Source organism: Equus asinus, chromosome 3 (genome assembly GCF_041296235.1).
Source record: "Equus asinus isolate D_3611 breed Donkey chromosome 3, EquAss-T2T_v2, whole genome shotgun sequence".
NCBI lineage: Eukaryota > Metazoa > Chordata > Mammalia > Perissodactyla > Equidae > Equus > Equus asinus.
In genome coordinates, this window is record NC_091792.1 from 129,940,247 (window position 1) to 129,962,256 (window position 22,010).

Genomic DNA, 22,010 nt, shown 5'->3' on the forward strand with positions numbered 1-22,010 from the left:
CAAAGGCAAAAGGAGTCAAGAAGTATTTAGAAAATTGGATGTACTTCAGACATAATGAAGGATTTGGGAGGAAAGGATTGGGGATAGTAGAGTATCATCCTAAATATAACCTTTTCGTTTTCCCTTTTTTTAACATATTTTTTCCCCAGACTCCTGCTCATACACATGCATATATGCATGCTATCATTAATTATTGGTCTGCAGATAGCGGTTAAAAATGAAGTAGTGCTTGTAATAATGCTTGAAACGTGGGAGAGAAGGTAAAACTTAAAAAGAAAAAGGTTTAGGACTGAATCCTGAGGAAAATTGATAATTAAGAGGTTTCCAGAATGTAAGGAACTCATTGAATTAAAAAAAAGTTTTTTAAGGAGGCATGGTCAAAAGTGGAATGTCAGGAGTGATATCACAGAAGCCAAAGAGGAACTAAAAGGTGGAGGGAACAGATGCTATCCAGAAGTAAAATAGTTTCTAAAAGGCATTCATTGGATTTAGAAAAAGGAAAATCATCACAATGGCCAGAATAGTTTCTTTGGGGGAAAGCAAGGGCAAATCCAGATTACCATGGATTGAGAAGGGCATAGGATAGTCCTTCTCAACATCTGCATCATGCCACACCAAGAAAATGAATAATGTCTTAACAGAGAAGACTGCTCAAGCCTGGAGGTGACTGGCCTTGCTCAACAGGAGCCCACCAGCTCCCACTTGGAAACCTTGAAGTCTGAGAAAATCAAAGGGGTAAATACCTTGTCACACTTCTAAACCCTGCTTTAGGAGATAAATTGGCATTTGGGGACAGCCAGTGTAGACAAAGCTATAAAAAATTAGAAAAATGAGATGATGGTAAGGGAGTAAGCTTAAAGAAGGGTCTTTTGTTGTTTTTGTTTTTTGTGTGTTTTTTGCTGAGGAAGATTCACCCTGAGCTAACATCTCTTGCCAATCTTCCTCTTTTTACTTGAGGAAGATTTGCCCTGAGCTAACATCTGTGTCATTCTTCCTCTATTTTGTATGTGGGTCACCACCACATCATGGCCGCTGACAGGTGGTATCAGTCCGTGCCCAGGAACCAAACCTGGGCCGCTGAGGTGGAAAGAGCTGAACTTAACCACTAGGCCAAGGACTGGCCCCTTCTGTTGTTTTTAATGAAGGAATTTTGAATATTTAAATACCTTTGAAAAGTGCTAATAGAAAAGAAGAGAGGTTGAAGATGGGGTATGGGGGATAGAACTATGATAGAGCAACATCCCTAAGGAAGCAGAACAGGGAGAAGAAAATCTTCCCCTATGACAGATAAAAGTTAGAGAAGGTTAGAAAATAGGGTATGGGAAATTAGAGTATTCACTTGAGGCCTCCATTATTCCTTGTTAAAAGTGAGGCAAGCAGTCTGCTAAGTGGAAGGATTTAGACCTGAGTTAGAATAGTGAAGATTTAGAATAGTTGTTATACAGCACAGGAGAGATAGGGACACATATTAAGACTTCCCAAGCAGATATGAACATGCAGTTGGATTGGTGATGATCTTTTGCTTCATGGATTCTTTGTGAAGTATGTGGAGTGTATATTATTTATCAAATTTAGAAATGAGGCAAAATGCTTTCATAAGAGGAAGGACTACAATCCTGGTTTCAAGACTTGGGTCTTTCTCTTATAGTACCTTGACTCATAATGATGATCTGCCCAGATTATAATGAAAGCAGAGATTATGCCTGTCTTGTTTGGCACTCTATTTCCAGGATAGACTCTAAGACTTGGCACATAATAAGTAGTCAATAAATATTTATTAAATAAATGTATGGATTCTATTACGAGTAGTCAGAGACATTTATAAATTTTTTCACTTGTGTTTGTAATCTTGTTAATTCATGCATCGTTTTATAGGATTTCCTCCTAACAGAAAAATTTGCTTCAGAATATTTTTCTCAAATTGGTAATAACTTTTTTTTTATGTATAATGTCAGAGGTAAAACTTCTAGAACAAAATATAGGGTAGGCACAATTTCTTAGATGGGTCATAAGCACAAACAATGAAAGAAAATTAAATATTTTTTTCCTCCTTGGCTGGCCTGGTTGCACAGTAGTTAAGTTTGCACGTTCCACTTTGGCAACCCGGGGTTCACCACTTCAGATCCCTGGTGCAGACCTACCACAGCTTGTCAAGCCATACTGTAACGGGCATCCCACATATAAAGTAGAGGAAGATGGGCACAGATGTTAGCTCAGGGCCAACCTTCCTCAGCAAAAAGAGGAGGCTTGGCGTCAGATGTTAGCTCAGGGCTAGTCTTCCTCAAAAAAAAAAAATTTTTTTTCCCCTCTCTTCAAGACACCATTAAGAAAAAGAAAAGCCAAGCCATAGCCTGGGAGAAAATATTTGCAAAGCATATATCTGATAAAGGATTATATCCAGAGTATAAAAAGAACTCTTACTACTCAATAATGACAATTGACCCAATTTAAAAAAGGGCAAAAGAGAGGGGCTGGCCCCGTGGCCGAGTTGTTAAGTTCGCGCGCTGCGGCCCAGTGTTTCGTCAGTTCGAATCCTGGGCGCGGACATGGCACTGCTCGTCGGACCACGCTGAGGCGGCGTCCCGCATGCCACAGCTGGAGGAACCCACAACGAAGAATACACAACTATGTACCGGGGGGCTTTGGGGAGAGAAAGGAAAAAATAAAATCTTTAAAAAAAAAAAAAAAAAAAAGTTAGTTTAAAAAAAAAAAAAAAAGGGCAAAAGAGTTGAGCGGTTTACCAAATAAGATACACAAATAGTAAATAAGGACAAGAAAAGACAGTCAACATTATCTACTCATTAGGGAAATACAAATTCAAATTACAGTCAGTAATACCACTACACACTCACTAGAATGGCTAAAATTAAAGATGCTGACCACACCAAGTGTTTGTGGGGATGCAGACTGACCAAACCACGTGTTGCTGATATGGAAAACAGTTTATTATAACATTAAATGTACATATAATGTTAACATACAACTCAGGAATCCCAATACTAGGTATTGGCCTACAAGAAAAGAGAACATATATTCCCGTAAAGACTTCTTATTTATATCTTAAACTAGAAATACCCAGAAGTCGCTCAGTTGGTAATTGGATAAACATACTGGGATATATCTATGCAATACAGTACTTCTCAGCAATAGAAAGGAACAAACTGCTGATTCTACACAACATCATGGAGGAATCTCAAAAGCATTATGTCACATAAAAGATGTTAAGACACAAAATATATGAAATTCTAGAACAGGGAAACTTATAGTGAGAAAAAACAGATCAGTGATCGCAAGAGTGGGAAAAGGGGATTGCCACAGAAGAAACATAAGGCAGTTTTTTGTGGAGATGGAAATGTTTTATATATATATCTCCACATTGAGACATCATTTTACACCCGCTACAATGACTGTAAGCAAAAGGACAGATGAGTCAGTGGAGATGTGGAAAAATTGGAACCCTCATATATTGCTGGTGGGAATGTAAAATGGTGGAGCTGCTTTGAAAAACAGTTTGGCAGTTCCTCAAAAAGTTAAACGTGGCGCTACCATGTGATCCAGCAATTTCCCTCCTAAATATATGCCCAAGAGAAGTGAAAATATATGTCCATACAAAACCTGTATATGAATATTTATAGCAACATTATTCATAATAGCCAAAGAGTAGAAACAATCCAAAGGTCTGTCAACTAAGGAATGGATAAATTGTCTTATATGAATACACTAAAACATTATTCAGAATTAAAATCAATGAAGTACTGATGCATGCTACAACATGGATGAACCTCAAGAACACTGTGTTAAGTGAAAGGAGTCACAAAAGACCACATATTATATGATTCGATCTTTATGAAATGTTCAGAATAGGCAAATGTATGGCAGGAGAAAGTAGATTCATGGATGCCTAGGGCTAGAGGAAGTGGGGGTGAATAAGAAGTGACTCCTAATAGGGAAGGTGTTTGTCTAGGGGTGAAGGTGAAATCTAAAATTAGATTGTGGTAATGGTTGTACAACCCTGTGAATATACCATTGAATTATGCATTTTAAATAGGTGAGTTATATGGTGTGTAAATTATATTTCAAGCTGATGTTTATACACACACACATCTGATTTGTTTTCAAAAAAATGTTTTTATATCAATTGAAGGTTTTGATGAAGTATTTAAATTATTCTTGTGATGTTAAAGGGGAAATGAAAGTACTAAAAGTGGTTTAAATTTCAACCCCTGTACATCTATATATATGTTGTACTTTTAAAAAATTTTTATTAATAATTTGACTAAAATATGCATACCACCAAAGGAAAACATTTTAACGTAAAACTTTTATTATTAGTTTCTATTTGTTGAATATTTGCTATATTTACTAGGTCATTTACTGTAATAATTTAGTCTTCAATATAAGGTAGTATTTTCTTCAGTTTACTGATGAGAAAATGACGTCTCAAAACCAAAATCATGTCTGTTTTTACCTAAAATAGTACCATGTTGCTACATAGTCTGAGTTTTATTGAGTGGGTAATATTCCATTTTGTGGTGGTTAGATATGTTTGAAAAACTAATTCCATAATGTTAGACAATTAAACAGTTTTCAACTGATGAATCTGTTTTGAATATAACGTAATGCTTCTGATGGATTGCTTCTTTGCTATAAATTTCTAGGAATGGAATTACTGATTTAGTAAATTAATTACCAGTGATTAATTTAATGCCTCTGTTCATGTGTTTGTTTACTATTTGGTTTTTGCTTAAGTGAATTGTCACGCATCCATTTAGCACTGCCATCTTGTTTTTCTTAAAATTGTAAATGATCTCTTTATATATAGAAATGAATATTAAGTTGCTTATACTTACATAAATATATGTTCAGTATGTGTATCATTTAATTTTAGTTTTGTTGTTTTTCAGTAGTTATTATACATTGAGTTTGGGATGTGGGAGAAGAAGATAAACTAAAAATAAGCTCCGCTGTCAAGTAGAGAGCAAAGTTTAAAGAGTCACGAAATAATTTTTCCCCCCAGAAATGTATTTGAATCTGATGTTTAGGTCTATATGTGTCCTGCCACATTGCAATTAGGATACAGTTACTAATTTAGTAGTGTTACTAATTAGATTTTCTCGTTTTAATAGTGCACTGGTAAAATTGATGAATAAATCAATAGAGGGGACAGCAGATGATGAAGAGGAGGGTGTAAGTCCAGATACAGCGATTCGTTCAGGACTTGAACTTCTTAAGGTATTTTTTAAACAGTTTTGTCTCCATGCATTTCCACAGTCATAATTTGAATTCCCTTAAGGATATGCAAGAGTCAGGCTTTATTTCATTGGGAACTATTCAAAAGATTAAAAATTTATAGTAGAAATCATATTTTATAAAAATATATTTTTACACTATAATAATGTGTTATAAAATAATTTTTTTGTTTTTGCTATTTCCTTCATTCATTGCATGCTTGCTATGCTTGTAACTGAATGATCTAGTCTTTCCTTTCAAAGAAACTGCATCTGGGATGGTAGGACTGCTCACAAGAATTATCTTATGAGGGGCTGGCCCCATGGCGAGTGGTTAAGTTCACACGCTCCGCTTTGACGGCCCAGGGTTTCGCCGGTTTGAATCCTGGGTGCAGATGTGGCACCGCTCATGAGGCCATGCTGAGGAGGCATCCCACATGCAACAACTAGAATGACCCACAACTAAAAGTACACAACTATGTACCAGGGCCCTTTGGGGAGAAAAAGGAAAAATAAAATCTTTAATTAAAAAAAAAGAATTATGACAGCATCTGTCTGATCAGGGAATTTTTAAACAATTGGTAATCATAATAGATGACAAAGAACTCAGAGAATTGAGCAATTAGTAGGAGCCAGGTCAGGCAAGACTTTGTGGACAAGATATGACCTAATCTAGGGAAATCACAGCATCATGAAAGAGAATAATTCTTGCCATTTTTTAGGGATCCTTGGGAGTCTAGCCTGACTAGAATAGAATTGCTTTGAGGAATAGTGGGAGACAGGGCTGGTTCCAGATTGTGGAGTGCCTCTGGGACAGAAAGGTACTATCAGGGGCTTTTAACCCAGCTTTTAATATGATACAGCACTCGATAGAGCTTTCATTGGATGGAGTAAAGAAGAGAACAAATTGAAGGCAAAGAAAGATTTAGACCACTACAACATGTGAAGAGACAATCCAGTGCACTGGACATTAGATAGAAAAGAGAGTGATGGGATTGTATTGGAATGGTTTTAAATATTATTTCATGGAAAGAATTTATGTGGTTTCCTGAGAGATTTTAATTAATTATATTTTTAATAATGGGGTTATATTTTTAAATAGTTCTGAGAGTCAAATCATCTTTAAGGTAAATATTTTTAATAGGTTGTTTGATTCAGTTTTTCAAATTCTCCATTTTTCTGTAAATAATTAAAACCTCATAACTAATATTATCACTGTAAACCTAACTAAATGGGACAGTCTCTTCACTTTATAACCCATGAAATAAATGCTTATTGAATAAATTAATGAGACTACCTACTACATTCCTCCGTCTGTCTGCCTCTCTGCTTTTAGCCCCTATTCTCGATACCATGCTAACTAAATTGCTTCCACTTCATGGAACGTAAACTTTATAGACGTTATATCTAACTTGTTATAAATTCCTTAAGAGTAGGCTGGGACTTGTGTCATAATAAATAAGGGAATAATTGTTTATGTTTGTAATTGTGATTAAAAGTTCACAATAATGGCTTCTTTGTTTATAGTTATGATGAGTGAACTTTAATTAAGATTATGATAGTTAACAACCTTTTGAAATTACAGTTGTACATCATTATTAGTCATGTTGTAGGTATGCCACTTCACCCCTAGTGCCCTCCCCCCACTCCCCCTTTCCCCTGGTAACCACTGATCAGTTCTCTTTGTCTATATGTTAACTACCACCTATGAGTGGAGTCATACAGAGTTAGTCTTTCTCTCTCTGGCTTATTTCACTCAACATAGTACCCTCAAGGTCTGTCCATGTTGTTGTGAATGGGACAACTTTGTCCTTTTTTATGGCTGAGTAGTATTCCATTGTATATATATACCATATCTTCTTTATCCAATTATCAGTTGCTGGACACTTAGGTTGGTTCCATGACTTGGCTATTGTGAATAATGCTGCGATGAACATAGGGGTGCATGGGACTTTTGGAATTGCTGATTTCAGGTTCTTAGGATAGATACCCAGTAGTGGGATGGCTGGGTCATAAGGTATTTCTGTTTTTAACTTTTTGAGAAATCGCCATACTGTTTTCCATAGTGGCTGCACCAGTTTGCATTCCCACCAACAGTGTATGAGGGTTCCTTTTTCTCCACAGCCTCTCCAACATTTGTCACTCTTGGTTTTGGATATTTTTGCCATTCTAACAGGTGTAAGGTGATAAGATGAGTGAACTTTTTGTGATGGGTTTCACTTAAAATATTTCCTCATAGAGTATCTTTTTGCCAGTGAAATAAATCTCTATGTTAGCATTTTGTTCACATCACACTTCATTAAAAAAAAGGAGCCTCGTTTTCTGCATTCCTAGTATCAGAATAGACTAAGAGATGAAGAAGAGAATAGGGCAAGGACTATATATCAGCTGTCTTAAGGAATCTACTACACAGTATTTCTGCTAATGTCTCATTAGCCACAACTAACTGCAAGGGAAACTACAAGATACGATCTTTATTCTATGTGGCTAGTGTATGCAGCTCATAACTTGAAATTTTATTTACAGTAGAAAATAATTCTCTTCTTTTAGTGGACTAAAACTGTTGTCTGTACTTCTAAAGCTATATCTGTTTCTCCAGGTTCTTTCTTTCACACATCCTACCTCGTTCCACTCTGCAGAGACGTATGAGTCCCTGTTACAGTGCCTCAGAATGGAAGATGACAAGGTAGCAGAAGCTGCTATACAAATTTTTAGAAATACAGGCCACAAAATTGAAACAGACCTGCCCCAGATACGATCGTGAGTATGTTTTTTCTCATGGTAAACACAGAAGTTTTTAAGTGTGGGAGCCATAGGATCATTGTTTCCCTTTCACATGGAAAGACAGCAGAGAGGAAAGACAGGTTTTATTTAAAAGCTACTTATTTGTATCCTTTACTTCATCTCTTCTCTGCCTCACGCTCCTCCCCTACCATTAGAATATAGGCAGAGGAAGAAATGAAACTTGGCTTATTAGAATATGATTTTAAAATATTAATAATCAAAAGTTATCAGAATTTAGAATTTGTGATTAATGTATCTTCCTAATCTGTGTATTTTCATTTTTTTCTCTCCAACTGGTTTATAAATTCAGTGGCTACTATCCTCATATTCTACCAAAGAGTGGGATAATCAAGTAGTGTGCTTATAAAATATTTATTAGTTGCTTGGTTGTTGCCAGTGGTGCTTTTATTGTTTTGATCACTCCCTCTAGATTACCTCCCCTCTCATAAGAATGTAGTACCTTCTGGTATTTTCACTTTGGCATCTTAAAGAGGGTTGCTTTAGGATCAAACTTGTTCTGAGATTTTATATTTAGACATAAGATGTGGGAGATGTCTTTTGGAGGAAGAACACATTGCTGATAGCTATTGAACTAGATCTTCAGGGTATATGCAGATAGTTCAGGGAATATCCAAATTAAACCGGTTTTTCCTCACAGGGTAGTAACAGGACAAGAGGACTCATGACTCCTAAAGTTTTTATTAAATTTGTGAGGTAATAGTTTAACTTGAGAAATAATTCATTGTCGACACAGTACTGGCTAATATAAAAGAATTACCCCAGTCAGTCCCTGCTCTCAAGGAGTTTATAGCCTAGAGATGATAATCTTTATATTTGTACATTATAGGAAAAAATCATTGACATGGTAGGATAAAGTTTCTGGTGAGTTTTTAAAGGTAGGAAAACCTATACATTTTTTAAGGAAAAGGATTTATTCTTAAAGGAATTCTATCCCAAAGGAAGCAGTGGAAAAATGGGTATAGGTGGAAGAGTTAACTTTGGACACAGGGAATAAAAACTCTTGTTCTTAAGACAAGTGGGGAAGGAAGCAGAGAAGCACAACACTGCAGACCTCACTAACAATGCTGATGGCATCTTTGGATTATAGCGCACTAGAAAAACAAGGAGAAAGATTAAAGTTGGCTTATGTATCATCGTTTCATTAGGCTAAGAACAATTAACGATACATTTAACAACAACTTGATCAACACTCTATCTTCCTTTGTTACTTACCTGTGTTATTTTCAAGAACTGTTACCCTAGTAAATGAATTTGTGAATGGAAGACTTAATCAGTGCTTAGTCAAGGAAGCTATTTGGGCATGGAAATCCCTATCTCATAATTCCAAACCTGCATGGAGAGAAACGTGGCATTCACAAATATCAAATCAGACTTACAATGACTAGCATATGTCCCAGTTTTTTGGTTGAGGTGCATGACCTGGGGTCTGAGATATTGCTCTTAATGTCTTGCTTCCCATTATTATAACAGGGCCCTTTGTCACCATTGCACTTGATACCACTGACCTTATAATCTATAAAATGGAATCATTGCATTAAATGTATGACAAGTATCTGTCCTTAAATTTTTATTTTGCCTTACAAATTTTCTTATGATTAGAAAAATACTTAAATGTTCATTGTAAAAAGCTGAAACTTTAGAAAATATAAAGGAAAAAAGAGGGTCACTGTTAACATTTTGATATATATTTTTATTGAATGTTTTATCTACTTGAAGTATATGCCTGTTGTTTTTTATAAGTTGTTAGAAACACGCTATTTTCTTCATTCTACTTAATGTTTTCCTATATCATTATTTAATGCTTTGAGACTAATATGTATTTCCATATTGTTCTAGAGAAAGATTTTTTACTTTGATCTTCAATGTCAGTATGGAGGTTAAGTGAATGGATTTTTGGAACAGAAATGCTTATCTTCAAATCCCGACTCCACCATTTCCTAGCTCTATCACCTTAAGCTCAAATAAATAATTTTTTTGTGCTTTAGTTTTCTCATCTATTTAATAACCATATTAATAGTCCTCTTTGGCTGATTGTGAGGATTAAGTGAATTAAGATGTGTAAAAACACTTAAAATGGTGCTTGGCACAAGTATTCAATAGCTGTTAGATGTTTTTATTACTCTTCTACTGATATATATATGTGTCTATATCCTTGCATACTTTCTTTCACTGGTGCGATTATCTCAGCTTTTTAATAAAACCTGGCCTTTTGCTACTTTTTTTCCATGGCTGCTTTAAAATAAGGGGATTGTGAAAGGGAAGTGGAAAATTAGGATATCTCCTTAGATGGTAAATGTAAAAATATGGGATGGGTCAAGTTTTAGATCCTAAGTTAAGGGTGGTTTGTTTATTTCTCCATATTCATAAAGTGGCTTTAAACAAAAATTTTCTCCTGAAGTAGCCTTTTTCATGAGGCATTGTATTTCTTGGATTATGCTTGGGGACAGAGGAGGAACTTTAAATCTTTCTATATATCAGGTAATTTTTAAGAGAGGCTTCTCTACCAGCATACATCCAGATAGTTACAGGAGAGGAAGTAGGAGACAACCAAAAGAAATACTTGTGGTTTATGGGCTTTTTTTTTTTAACTATGATATTATTTTTGCAGGACCTTAATTCCCATTTTACATCAGAAAGCAAAGAGAGGTACTCCACACCAAGCAAAACAGGCTGTTCACTGTATACATGCCATATTCACAAATAAAGAAGTCCAGCTTGCACAGATTTTTGAGGTATATAAAATTATATAGGATGTGTTTATGTTGGTTTTTGTTTTTATGTTCTGTGGTTTTATGAAGATAGAAGGTAGATTATTTTAGCTATTTAGTCCCACCCTAGAGTATAAATTCCATGAGAGCAGGGACTCACTGTTGTATTCAGCACTATATTCCTGGCCTTTAGATGAGGTGTTTAAATACTACTTATGAAATGATGTTTTGTGTGTGTGTCTTAGAACATTTTACTTAATTTTAGCTTTATTGCCTCAGTAGTCTATTTATCCTCAGAAAGTATTGGTAGTTGACTTTGAACCACTCAGTTCATACTGACAGTCATACCTGAAAATTAGTCCTATTTGCCTTTCCTTATGTATGCTCCTTGGCCTGGTTCCAGTGCTAGAAAGGTATTCTTATTATCTTTAATTGGATACAGTATGAACAGAACCCAGTGAACTCTTATGTTTTATGGTCCACAGTCATTTAAAATGTCCCCACAGGATAAAATATCCACCAACACAGCAAACCTGTTGTTGTAGACGGCTTGAAAATAATGCTGATTTGATGATGCAGAGATATTCTTGTTTTTACTTCTACCTTTAATGTGTGCCTTATTTTTTTCTTTTATCTTTTTTCTATGTTGTTTGAAACTTAAGTTTCAGTAGGTGAAATAAAAATCAAGTGTCTAATATGGCTGAAGTTACTTTTGATCATATCCTTAGAACAGATTTGTTTGGGCATGATAAATTCAGGAGTACTTAAGAACATTTAGTGTTTCCTTAGGATGTCTAGATATTTATAAAACAAACTGGTAATTTTGACTGTTTTATTTTTATAGCCACTCAGTAGGAGTCTGAATGCTGATGTACCAGAACAACTTATAACTCCATTAGTTTCATTGGGCCACATATCTATGTTAGCACCAGATCAGTTTGCTTCTCCAATGAAATCTGTAGTAGCAAATTTTATTGTGAAAGATCTCCTAATGAATGACAGGGTAAGTTTCTCATTTAATTAAATTTAGAATCATGAGATTAAGACTATTTACATCTTTATTACAATATTTCTGCTTTCTGTGTGTAATTCTCTTTTCCTTTTAAATTATTCTCTATTTGCCCCCTTATTTATTTACTTAAATTTCCAAATGACATCCTGATGTCAGTGTAGCTATTATTAGAACTTAACATTTAAGAAAGAAAAAATGAGAACATGAGATGGATGAATCATGAAGTAAAAAATATAAGTCAAATGCTATTATCCTAACATTTGAAGGACAATTTACTGGAGTGCTAGAATTTTGCTTTATCAAACATTGTTGAAAATATAAGTGGAATTGTATTTGACTAGCATTTTGAAATATAATTACATTGCACTTTTGGCACTAGATTTATGTATTCTATTTTAGTTATTGAATTGTGTGTGTGTGTCACATGTGTGCACACATGGTGATTTATTAGCTCTGGGTTGGAGCCCAGGAATGTATAGCTTGAAAAGGTTCCCCAAGTGATTTATGAAACACACTTCTGATTAAGAATCACTCCTTTACCAAATGGATCTAAGTTAAAGAGTTACTGAATGAAGACACAAATCACTCTTACCTGTGGATCGTTGTAGATGACTTTCAATGCAGTGCTAACTTATCCAACTTAACCTAATCCTTCTACATGATCCACTAGTCTTTGATCCCTCAATATCTGAACTTAAAAAGAGAGACAATTGCCAGTGCACTCCTTCCTCCTTTCCCTTCCCCTGTTTGGATGTAATAGACGAGGATGGAAGAGCATGGCCGAAGTCTCATTTCCCACTCCTTGCATTCATGCTGTTCTTTGCACTGTTGATAGACGTGACTGACAATAAATGTGAAATTTAAGACACCTCTTAAATGACGATTTGATTGTTGATAGATCCTATTTTAATATGGTTCTTGTGTGTGTGGTAAAATATACACAATATTAACTTTGCCATTTTTAAGCGTACAATTCACCTACATTATATACACCCACGTTATTGTTGTTTTTGTTGGGTTTTTGTTTTGTTTTTGTTTAAAAACAAATTTAATAACATATATACTTCTGATATACATGGGAGATACCCAGGAAAGCTGATGAACTTTCCAAAATAGCCCAAGCCACCATCTAAATTATGTACTCACATTGTTGTGTAACCATCACCACTGTCTATTTCCAGAACTTTATTATCTCAGACAGAAACTCTGTATCCATTAACCAATAACTCCCTCCTCCCCCTGCCCCTGGTAACTTCACTTCTATTTTCTGGCTCTACAAATCTGCCTGTACTAGATACCTCTTATCATACAATATTTGTCCTTTTGTGTCTGGCTTATTTCACTTAGCATATTGGTTTCAGGGTTCATCTGTGTTACAGTATGTAGCAGAATTTCATTCACTTTTTGCCAAAATAATATTCTCTTGTATGTGTAACCTACATTTTCTTTATTCATCTGTTGATAGACACTAGGGTTTTTTCCACCTTTTGTCTATTGTGAATAATGCTGATATGAACATTTGAGTCTCTGTTTTCAGTTCTTTTGGATATATACCTCAGAGTGGAATTGCTGGGTCACACGGTCATTCTGTGATTAACTTTTTGAGGGACCGCCAAACTTTTCCACAGTAACTACCATTTTCCATTCCCACCAGCAATGCACAAGTCTTCCAGTTTCTCCACATCTTTGCCAACACTTATTCTTTCCTGTTTTTTTAATAATAGCCATCATAGTAGGTACAAAGTAGTATCTTGTGGTTTTTATTTGTGTTTCCCTAATGACTAATGGTATTAAGGATTTTTTTCATGTACTTACTGGCCATTTGTCTTTTGTCTTTGGATATTCAAAGTCCTTTGCCCACTTTTAATTGCATTGTTTGTCTTTGTTGTTGTTGAGTTGTAAGAATTCTTTATATATTCTGAATATTAAACCCTTGTCAGACATTTGCCAAATCCAAGATCATGAAGATTTTCCCCTGTCTTCTTCTAAGAGTTTTATAGTTTTAGCTCTTAAGTTGAGATCTTTGATCCATTTAGAGTTAATTTTTATATGTGATATACGGTAACTGTCCAGCTTCATTCTTTTGCTTGTGGATATCTAGTTTTTCCAGCACCATTTATTGAAGAGACTATTCTTTGCCCAATAATTGGTCTTAGCACCCTTGTTATATGAGGGTTTTCTGGGTTCTCTGTTGCATTCCATTGGTCTATATGTCTATACTTATGTCCGTACCAACCACACTCTCATTATTACTGTAGATTTGTGGTAAGTTTTGAAATCAGGAAATTTGCATCCTCCAACTTTGTTCTTCTTTTCCAATCTCTGGTTGGTGACTTTGCTATAGGCTTCTTAGAGCACTGCATTGTGCAGCATGCAAAGCTTAATGAGCGAAACTTTAAAATTTTTTCTAAAAGTTAAATTTATTCAATTGTCTGTAGTCAACAGGTGAGAAGAATGGAAAATTATGGTCTCCAGATGAAGAAGTTTCTCCTGAAGTATTAGCAAAGGTAAATTTCTGTGGCTCTTGATAACTTTTATGTTGAAATGAACATTCATAGATATCCTTTTTTTTTAACCTAACAGTTAATAAGCATTTTTAAATGAGGTGCTTTATTTTTAAATCAAAAGTTCTGTTTCTCAAAGAAACTGTAGTTGTCAGTGAGTTATTTATATATAGGTATATGTCAGCATCTTCTGTAGACCTTCCTGCCTGCTAAAACAATTTCAGTGAGGCTGTTTTACACAGAGATTGTTTGTAGAATGTTGATGCTCAGAAGCATCTCACATCTAGCCTCACTACCACTATCTATCTACAAGCCTATGAATATCAACTTGGCAAAAATGGATGGCTGTCATCGAATTGGTAACTTTTGATAGATGTAAACTGTACCTCATGAAAACTAATTTCTAAAGTCAGGTTTAAAATAAGACTGCTTCATTATCATCTTCCTTGATAATCTGTTTCACCTTGTATAGCTTCATAGTTGTCATATATTCCATCAATTCTTTTTTCCAGGTTGTCAATAAATACAGTGAATAATACCTAAATCCTTTAGCTAGTTCTTTCATGTATATTGGTAACAATCATTTGAGTATAAGCCTCTAAGTAATTATGACCACAAATAATTATGGATTCTCCTAGATTTTTTTTATCATAATGTCAAGTGAGACTGAATCAAATTTGATTGTTTCTTCAAAATAGTTTTTTACTAATACAGAAAATATCTGAATAGTTCTTTTTAATTACTATAATATTAGAATAGTTTAAATAGTTATTTTTAAACAACTTGAAAATCTTGGGCAAATGTGCAAGTATGAAAAGCCCTGAGTCCAGGAACCAGACCTTGCTTGGGCAAGTTACCCATTATAGTAATGTGTCTATTTCCTTATGTGTTGGAAATAAGAATACATCTCTCATAGAGTTGTTTAGGAGATTAAATAAATTAATATGTGTACAGCTCTGGGAAAAGTACCTGGTACAAATTAAACAATACATATTAGTTCTTATTGTTATTGTTATTATTCTGCAGACTTTTTAAATAAAACATGTCTGCCAGCAATTGAGACATCTCACTAATCTAATTAACATAATCTTCCCTTTAATTGGAATTTTAAGTTGCTTTCTTTTTTTAGCATGTTAATATTTTATAGGTACAGGCAATTAAACTTCTGGTAAGGTGGCTGTTGGGTATGAAAAACAACCAGTCTAAATCTGCCAATTCAACTCTTCGGTTATTATCAGCGATGTTGGTTAGTGAGGGTGACCTGACAGAGCAAAAGAGGATCAGGTGAGATTTTTCTTCCTTTCTAATTTTTTAGCTCAAAGGGTTGGTAGAGGGGCCAGCCTAGTGCCGTAGTGGTTAAATTTGTGCACTCTGCTTCAGTGGCCCAGGGTTTACCAGTTCAGATCACGGGCATGCACCTACGCACCGCTTATCAAGCCATGCTGTGTTAGGCATCCCACATATAAAGTAGAGAAAGTGGGGATGGATGTTCCTCAGGGCCAATCTTCCTCAGCAAAAAGGGGAGTATTGGTGGTGGATGTTAGCTCAGGGCTAATCTTCCTCAAGAAAAAAATGTTGGTAGAGCTTACATAGGAATTATTTACCTAATTAATATTGAATGTTGTAATTGCACCATGTGCTTTGAGATCAACTCTTATGTACTCCTTGAATATAAATTAACACAGTCTTGTCAGAATAGTTTGGCATTTGTCCCTAGATCCTTAAAAATGTTATTCTTTAACTCTTTATTTTTACAGTAGTGAAATAATAAAAGAATCATACAAAAATATAAACACAAATATGTTCTTTCCAGCATTTTTTATCATCACGAAAAATAGGGGAATGTTTAACTATGGAACACACATATCATGAAATATTATGTAGATCTTAGTTAGATATTACATATCCCATGGTTCAGCTTGGGCTCTTAGAATCAGAAACTTATACAACTCTACTCTGCATTTACTGGCTGTGTGAACTTGTATAAATAACTTTTCAAAGCCTTAATTTCCTCATAGAGTGAAAATTAGATGAGACGAAGCCTGTTAAGTGTTTCACACACTGCATGGCACAGAGTTAAGCATGCAAATAGTAGCTATTATTTTTTCAATTCCTGAATCATTTGCCTCAGAAGCCATTTTAGGGTCCCTCATCATTACCAGTGCTCACTTTGATGATCCTGTTGTCCAAGAGAACATGTTTTCTCCTCTTATATGCTAAATAATAGTTCCTCATGAATTCAGGCCGGCTTTCTACGTTTCTGAAGTCTTCAGAATATCAAAGCCATGCTATGTTCCACATAGAAGTTGAAGTAAGGAGACCGTCTTTCCCCCCATTCATTGTCACATTTTACCATTTAGGTAATAAAAGTCCACTTGTTGGGGATGGGAGTGCCTACACCTCCTAGATTCCCTTTGAAAACTTCATGCTGCCAAAGGAAGTCTGACCCAGAGACTAGTACCTAAGATAGTCACTGGCTCTCATCTCCCAATGCTTTCCTTTTAGATATTTGTCTGATACCTCCCCTTTTCTGGTACAAATCAATTCCTAATTGCTGGCCCCTCCATTTCATCAGACATGTGCGTAGGCTTAAGTTAGATTTCTGTTAATGTGTGTATATATGTATATGCATTAAGGAAATTGTAGGATATAGATTTAAAATGATGGTGATTTTTGATTTTTCAGGGTTTTTTAAACTCAAGTTTTCTACAGTGAATATGTATTTATCTTAATACAGTTCCTAAGGTATGGTTCTTCTTAGCATTGCAGTTGGTGTAGTTGTGATTGTAAGCAGAATTGCTTGGCTGTGGTGGAGGATCTAAGCTAGGGCATAACTAAAAGTGAAGGCAGATAAATTTATGATCAGATCATCACAGTGATTTGAGCTTTTTCTCCTATATTGAGTTCAAGGACTCAAATTACTTTTCCATATATGAACGTTATGTCATTTTAAGCATAAATTATGCTAAAGACCTGAATACTCAAAAGGGATCAGAGCATATTTATGAATGATAATGGTTATAGGAAATGTTTATTTCTTTTTTGTTTGTTTATAGTAAATCTGATATGTCTCGCTTGCGATTAGCTGCTGGTAGTGCCATAATGAAGCTTGCTCAGGAACCTTGTTACCATGAAATTATAACCCCAGAACAGTTTCAGCTCTGTGCACTTGTTATTAATGTAAGTAACAATCTTATTTTCATCAGTTACTTAACCTTCAAGTATATTTAGGGGCTGGCTGGGTGGCACAGGGGTTAAGTTGACATGTTCCGCTTCGGTGGCCTGAGGTTCACTGGATCGGATCCCAGGTGTGGACCTACGTACCACGTGTCAAGCCATGCTGTGGTAGGCGTCCCATGTAAAGTAGAGGAAGATGGGCATGGATGTTAGCTCAGGGCCAGTCTTCCTCAGCCAGGAGAGGAGGATTGGTGGCAGGTGTTAGCTCAGGGCTAATCTCTACCCCGCCACCACCAAAAAAAAGTATATTTACTTTCTATGGATATAGATCGATTTGCTGTGTAGATGTGTATACTACAAAGATTACTATTATTGCTATTCTAATTAAATATCTCCTAAATGTTAAGTTATTTATTCTCCCAGTATAATTATCGTTTTTCAAAGTGACATTAAGAATACGTAAACTGTTCTTTTGTAAATATTGCCAATTTTTATTTACGTATTTTTGTTTTTGTGCTGCCATAGGATGAGTGCTACCAAGTAAGGCAGATATTTGCTCAGAAGCTGCATAAGGCGCTTGTAAAGTTGCTGCTCCCGTTGGAGTATATGGCGATCTTTGCCTTGTGTGCCAAAGATCCTGTGAAGGAAAGAAGAGCACATGCACGGCAGTGTTTACTAAAAAATATCAGTATACGCAGGGAGTACATTAAACAGAACCCCATGGCTACTGGTAATTAATTTTGAAAGTTCCCAGTGTGAAAATATATCTTCTCAATGTGTCAATTTGTGTGTGTGTTAGGGGGGTAGTGTTTCATGTATTTCTGTTGTAGTTTATAAGAGCACTGGTTTTTTTATAGAATGCTGTCATTGTAGTTACGATGTACTTAAATTATAAAATCCTGATTCTGAATCCTATTTATAATATGTAAAACTTTGGGGGAACTGCATTTTTCTTATGGGATCAGCAGCGTGGCTTGATTTGAACACATTGCTCAGATGTCAGAGAGTAAAGATTTATTTTCCTAGCTCTGCCAGGGACCCACTGTGCAATCTTAAATTATCCTTTTGGTTTTAATAGCCTTCAAAATTGAAGTAAAAGTATTTCAGTACTATCTAGGTATCATGTTGCCTCTAATTTAGAAATAACTGAGAAAAAAATGGAAACTGAAGTGGTTAGGACACAAAACTAGAGAGGAATTATGTAAAAACTGTTATTACTGTTGTTAATAATAATGTTTTCATTTTAGAGAAATTATTATCACTGTTGCCTGAATATGTAGTTCCATATATGATTCACCTATTAGCCCATGATCCAGATTTTACAAGATCACAAGATGTTGATCAACTTCGTGATATTAAAGAGTAAGTCATGTTGATTTCCAAGAATTCTAAAAATTATTCTTACTTTTTAAAAAAATGCTAAATTTTTTCCTTTTACTATTCCCCATTAGAATTAAAACGTTTTTTATGGTTTTGTTGATTTATTATAAACTGTAAGTTTCATTTTACAGAATGTTCCCATCTAACAAGTTCTTTTTGGTTGTTTTGTTTGTTTCATGTTTGCAGTTAGCTGTGTGAGTCTTTGATTATTTTAGTCTTTATCTTATGTTATTCTTACTGTTTGTATGAACATGGGCTTCACTTACTTCAGTTTAGTAATTTAGAAATCCCTGTGGTAAAAATTTCTCTCCTTTAACCTAAACTTTGCTTTCAACCTCAAAAGATCATACCTTGAAAATGTGCGTGCTCACGTGAAATACTCGCTAGCAGCACTATGATAATACAAAATTAGATTTGTTATACCAGTCACAGATTTGTCTCTAGTGGAAAGACAGGCAAGTAAAAATTACAGAACACTTGTTTAAGAAGTCTTGTTTATGTAAAATAGAACTTTGTATATAATACAGGGTGAAAGAGTGAGAGGTGGCCTATGATTGTTTACAAATGACCTCTGAGAAACTTTAAAGCAATATTTGCTTTCTTTCCCAATGCTTTGCTTTTGCTTTGCACGCTTAAATTGGTACCTTCAGCTTGTATTTAAAGTATTAGGATTTTTCTACGTAGGACATTAAGCCTTATTCCTAATCTTATTTAAGGTTGTAATAAACATTTGTCTCTGCTTCCTGTAGCTTTCATCACTGAAATTGTGTCAATGGAAGAGATCATGTTCAACATTACTGTTAAGCATCGGACTGTGAGCTTCTAACATTTTGAAGCCTTGTCATTCCATTGCTGTTGCTTCCAACACATCATTCCAGTGATAGTGTCTTTATAGTTTAAATTCTTGAAAATACGTATACATAAAAAAGTTTTTTTAGAGTTTTAATTGACACGTATTTTAAGAAGCCACATAATTAGGGTTCAGGAGATATAGGTTCTAGTCCCAGCTATGTGACTAAACACTTTACTCCTCTGGGCTTCAGTTGCCTTATCTATAAAATGCAGGATATGAAATAGATAATTTATAAAATATCTTCTAAATCTAATTCTTGTTTATTTAAATGTGTATGTTTCTATTCTATTTGCGAATTCTTTTTCTTACTTTAGAAATCACTTTTATTTTGGCATTTCCCAGAAAGCACTTTCATAAAATGAAAAAGTGATATATGTTTGCCTAGAACGCAAGGTCTATGTTAGAAGACCTTTTAGCTGTATTTAAGTTGCAAGGCAGTCATGTGGAAGAAAGATTAGAGTTAAGAGGGGTAGCTGTGATGTGGGAAGAATATTGAAGTACATGAAATAATTGGAGTTAGGATTGAAATCATTGGCACATATATTTTTGTTCAGTCTAGCATACAGCATTTTTGAGTACCTTTAAACATTCCGGTTACCATGTAATTTGAAGTGTTAATACATTTTTTAAACTGGTTATTTAACTTTATACAAATTAGTTACTTATTGTGTCACTATATTTTGGGGTAAAAAATATATAATGTAAAATTCACCATTTTTACCATTGTGTATAGCTGAGTGGCATTAATTATGGTCTCAATATTGTGCAGCCATCAACACTATTTCCAAAGCTTTTCACCACCCCAGACAGAAACTCTGGACCCATTAAGTAACAATTCCCCATGGCACCCTGCCCCCAGCTACTGATAACCACTATTCTACTTTCTGTCTCTTATGAATTTGCCTATTGTAGAAACCTCGTATAAGTGGAATCATACAGTATTTTCATTTTGTATCTTTTATTTCACTAAACAATGTTTTCAGGGTTCATCCACATTGTAGCTTATGTCAGAACTTAATTCCTTTTTATGGCTGAATGATATTCCATTGTTGGTACATACCACACTTTGTTCATCCATTTCTCTATTTATGGACACTTGGGTTGTTTCCACCTTTTGGTTATTGTGAATAATGCTGGTATGAACGTTGGCATACAGTCATACATCACTTAACAACAGAGATACATTCTGAGAAATGCATCCTTAGGTGATTTTGTCATTGTGTGAACATCATAAAGTGTGCTTACACAAACCTAGATGGTGATAACCTCTTACAAACCTAGGCTTTGGTACTTACTAATCTTATGGGACCACCATTGTGTATGCAGCCCATCGACCAAAATGTCGTTAGGCCCACAGGACTGTTTAAGTATCTGAGTCCCCGTTTTCCAATCTTTCACGTGTATACCTAGGAGTGAAATTGCTGAGTCAGTTGCTAATTCTATGTTGAACTTTTTGAAGAACCACCAAATTGTTTTCAACAATGGCTGCAACGTTTGATATTCCCACCAGTGGTGCCTGGGTTTCCAGTTTCTCCACATCCTCATCGATTCTTGTTTTTGTATTTTTTTGATAATCCATCCTAATTGGTGTGAAGTGGTTTCTCATTATGGTTTTGATTAGCATCTACCTAATGATTAGTGATTTGATCATCTTTCTGTGTGCCCTTGGCCATTTGTATAACCTTCCTCTTTGGAGAAATGTCTATGCAAGTCTTTGCCCATTTTTTAATTAGGTTGTCTTATTGAGTTGTAAGAGTTCCTTATATAGTTGGATATTAATCCCTTATCTGGTATATGATTTAAACACTTGATAGTGCCCTTAAATGCACAGAAGTTTTTAATGAAGTCCAATGTATTTATTTTTCTTCTTTGTTGCCTGTACTTTTGTTGTCATATTTAAGAAACCATTGCCAAAACCAAGGTCATGAACATTTGCTACTGTTTTCTTCTAAGAGTTTTGTAGTTTTAGCTCTTAAATTAAAATCTTTAATCCATTTTTAGTTCATTTTTGTATATACTATAAGGTAAGTGTCCAAATTCATTCTTTTGCTTGTGGATATCCAGTTTTCCAGCACCTTCATTGAAAAACTGTTCTTTCCACATTGATTGGTCTTAGCACGCCAGTCAAAAATCATTTCATTATATACGGAAGGATTTGTTTCTGGGTTCTGAATTCTATTCAGTATGTCTGTATGTCTGTCCTTATACTGGTACCATACTGTTTGACTACTGTAGATTTGTAGTAAGTTTTAAAGTTGGCAAATGTGAGTCCTCCAACTTTGTTCTTTTTCCACATTGTTTTGGCTATTGAGAGTCCCTCAGATACTTGAAATTTCATGTGAA

General features: G+C 35.0%; 1 protein-coding gene across 12 annotated transcripts in view; it reads left to right on the top strand.

The window, feature by feature from the left end:
• Positions 1 to 22,010, top strand: part of PDS5A (PDS5 cohesin associated factor A) — a 164,604-nt gene that overhangs the window by 99,892 nt on the left and 42,702 nt on the right. For 10 of the 12 annotated variants that reach the window (XM_044767712.2, XM_014857209.3, XM_070506007.1 and 7 more), the window contains exons 18-26: positions 5,127 to 5,232; positions 7,828 to 7,988; positions 10,642 to 10,765; positions 11,586 to 11,744; positions 14,192 to 14,260; positions 15,405 to 15,541; positions 17,314 to 17,437; positions 17,960 to 18,164; positions 18,682 to 18,796. In XM_044767712.2, the coding sequence (XP_044623647.1) occupies positions 5,127 to 5,232; positions 7,828 to 7,988; positions 10,642 to 10,765; positions 11,586 to 11,744; positions 14,192 to 14,260; positions 15,405 to 15,541; positions 17,314 to 17,437; positions 17,960 to 18,164; positions 18,682 to 18,796 (1,200 nt within the window). Of the gene's footprint in view, positions 1 to 641; positions 775 to 5,126; positions 5,233 to 7,827; positions 7,989 to 10,641; positions 10,766 to 11,585; positions 11,745 to 14,191; positions 14,261 to 15,404; positions 15,542 to 17,313; positions 17,438 to 17,959; positions 18,165 to 18,681; positions 18,797 to 22,010 lie in introns of those variants that run through there. The other 2 variants (XR_011502262.1, XM_044767716.2) reach the window with 2 other exon arrangements.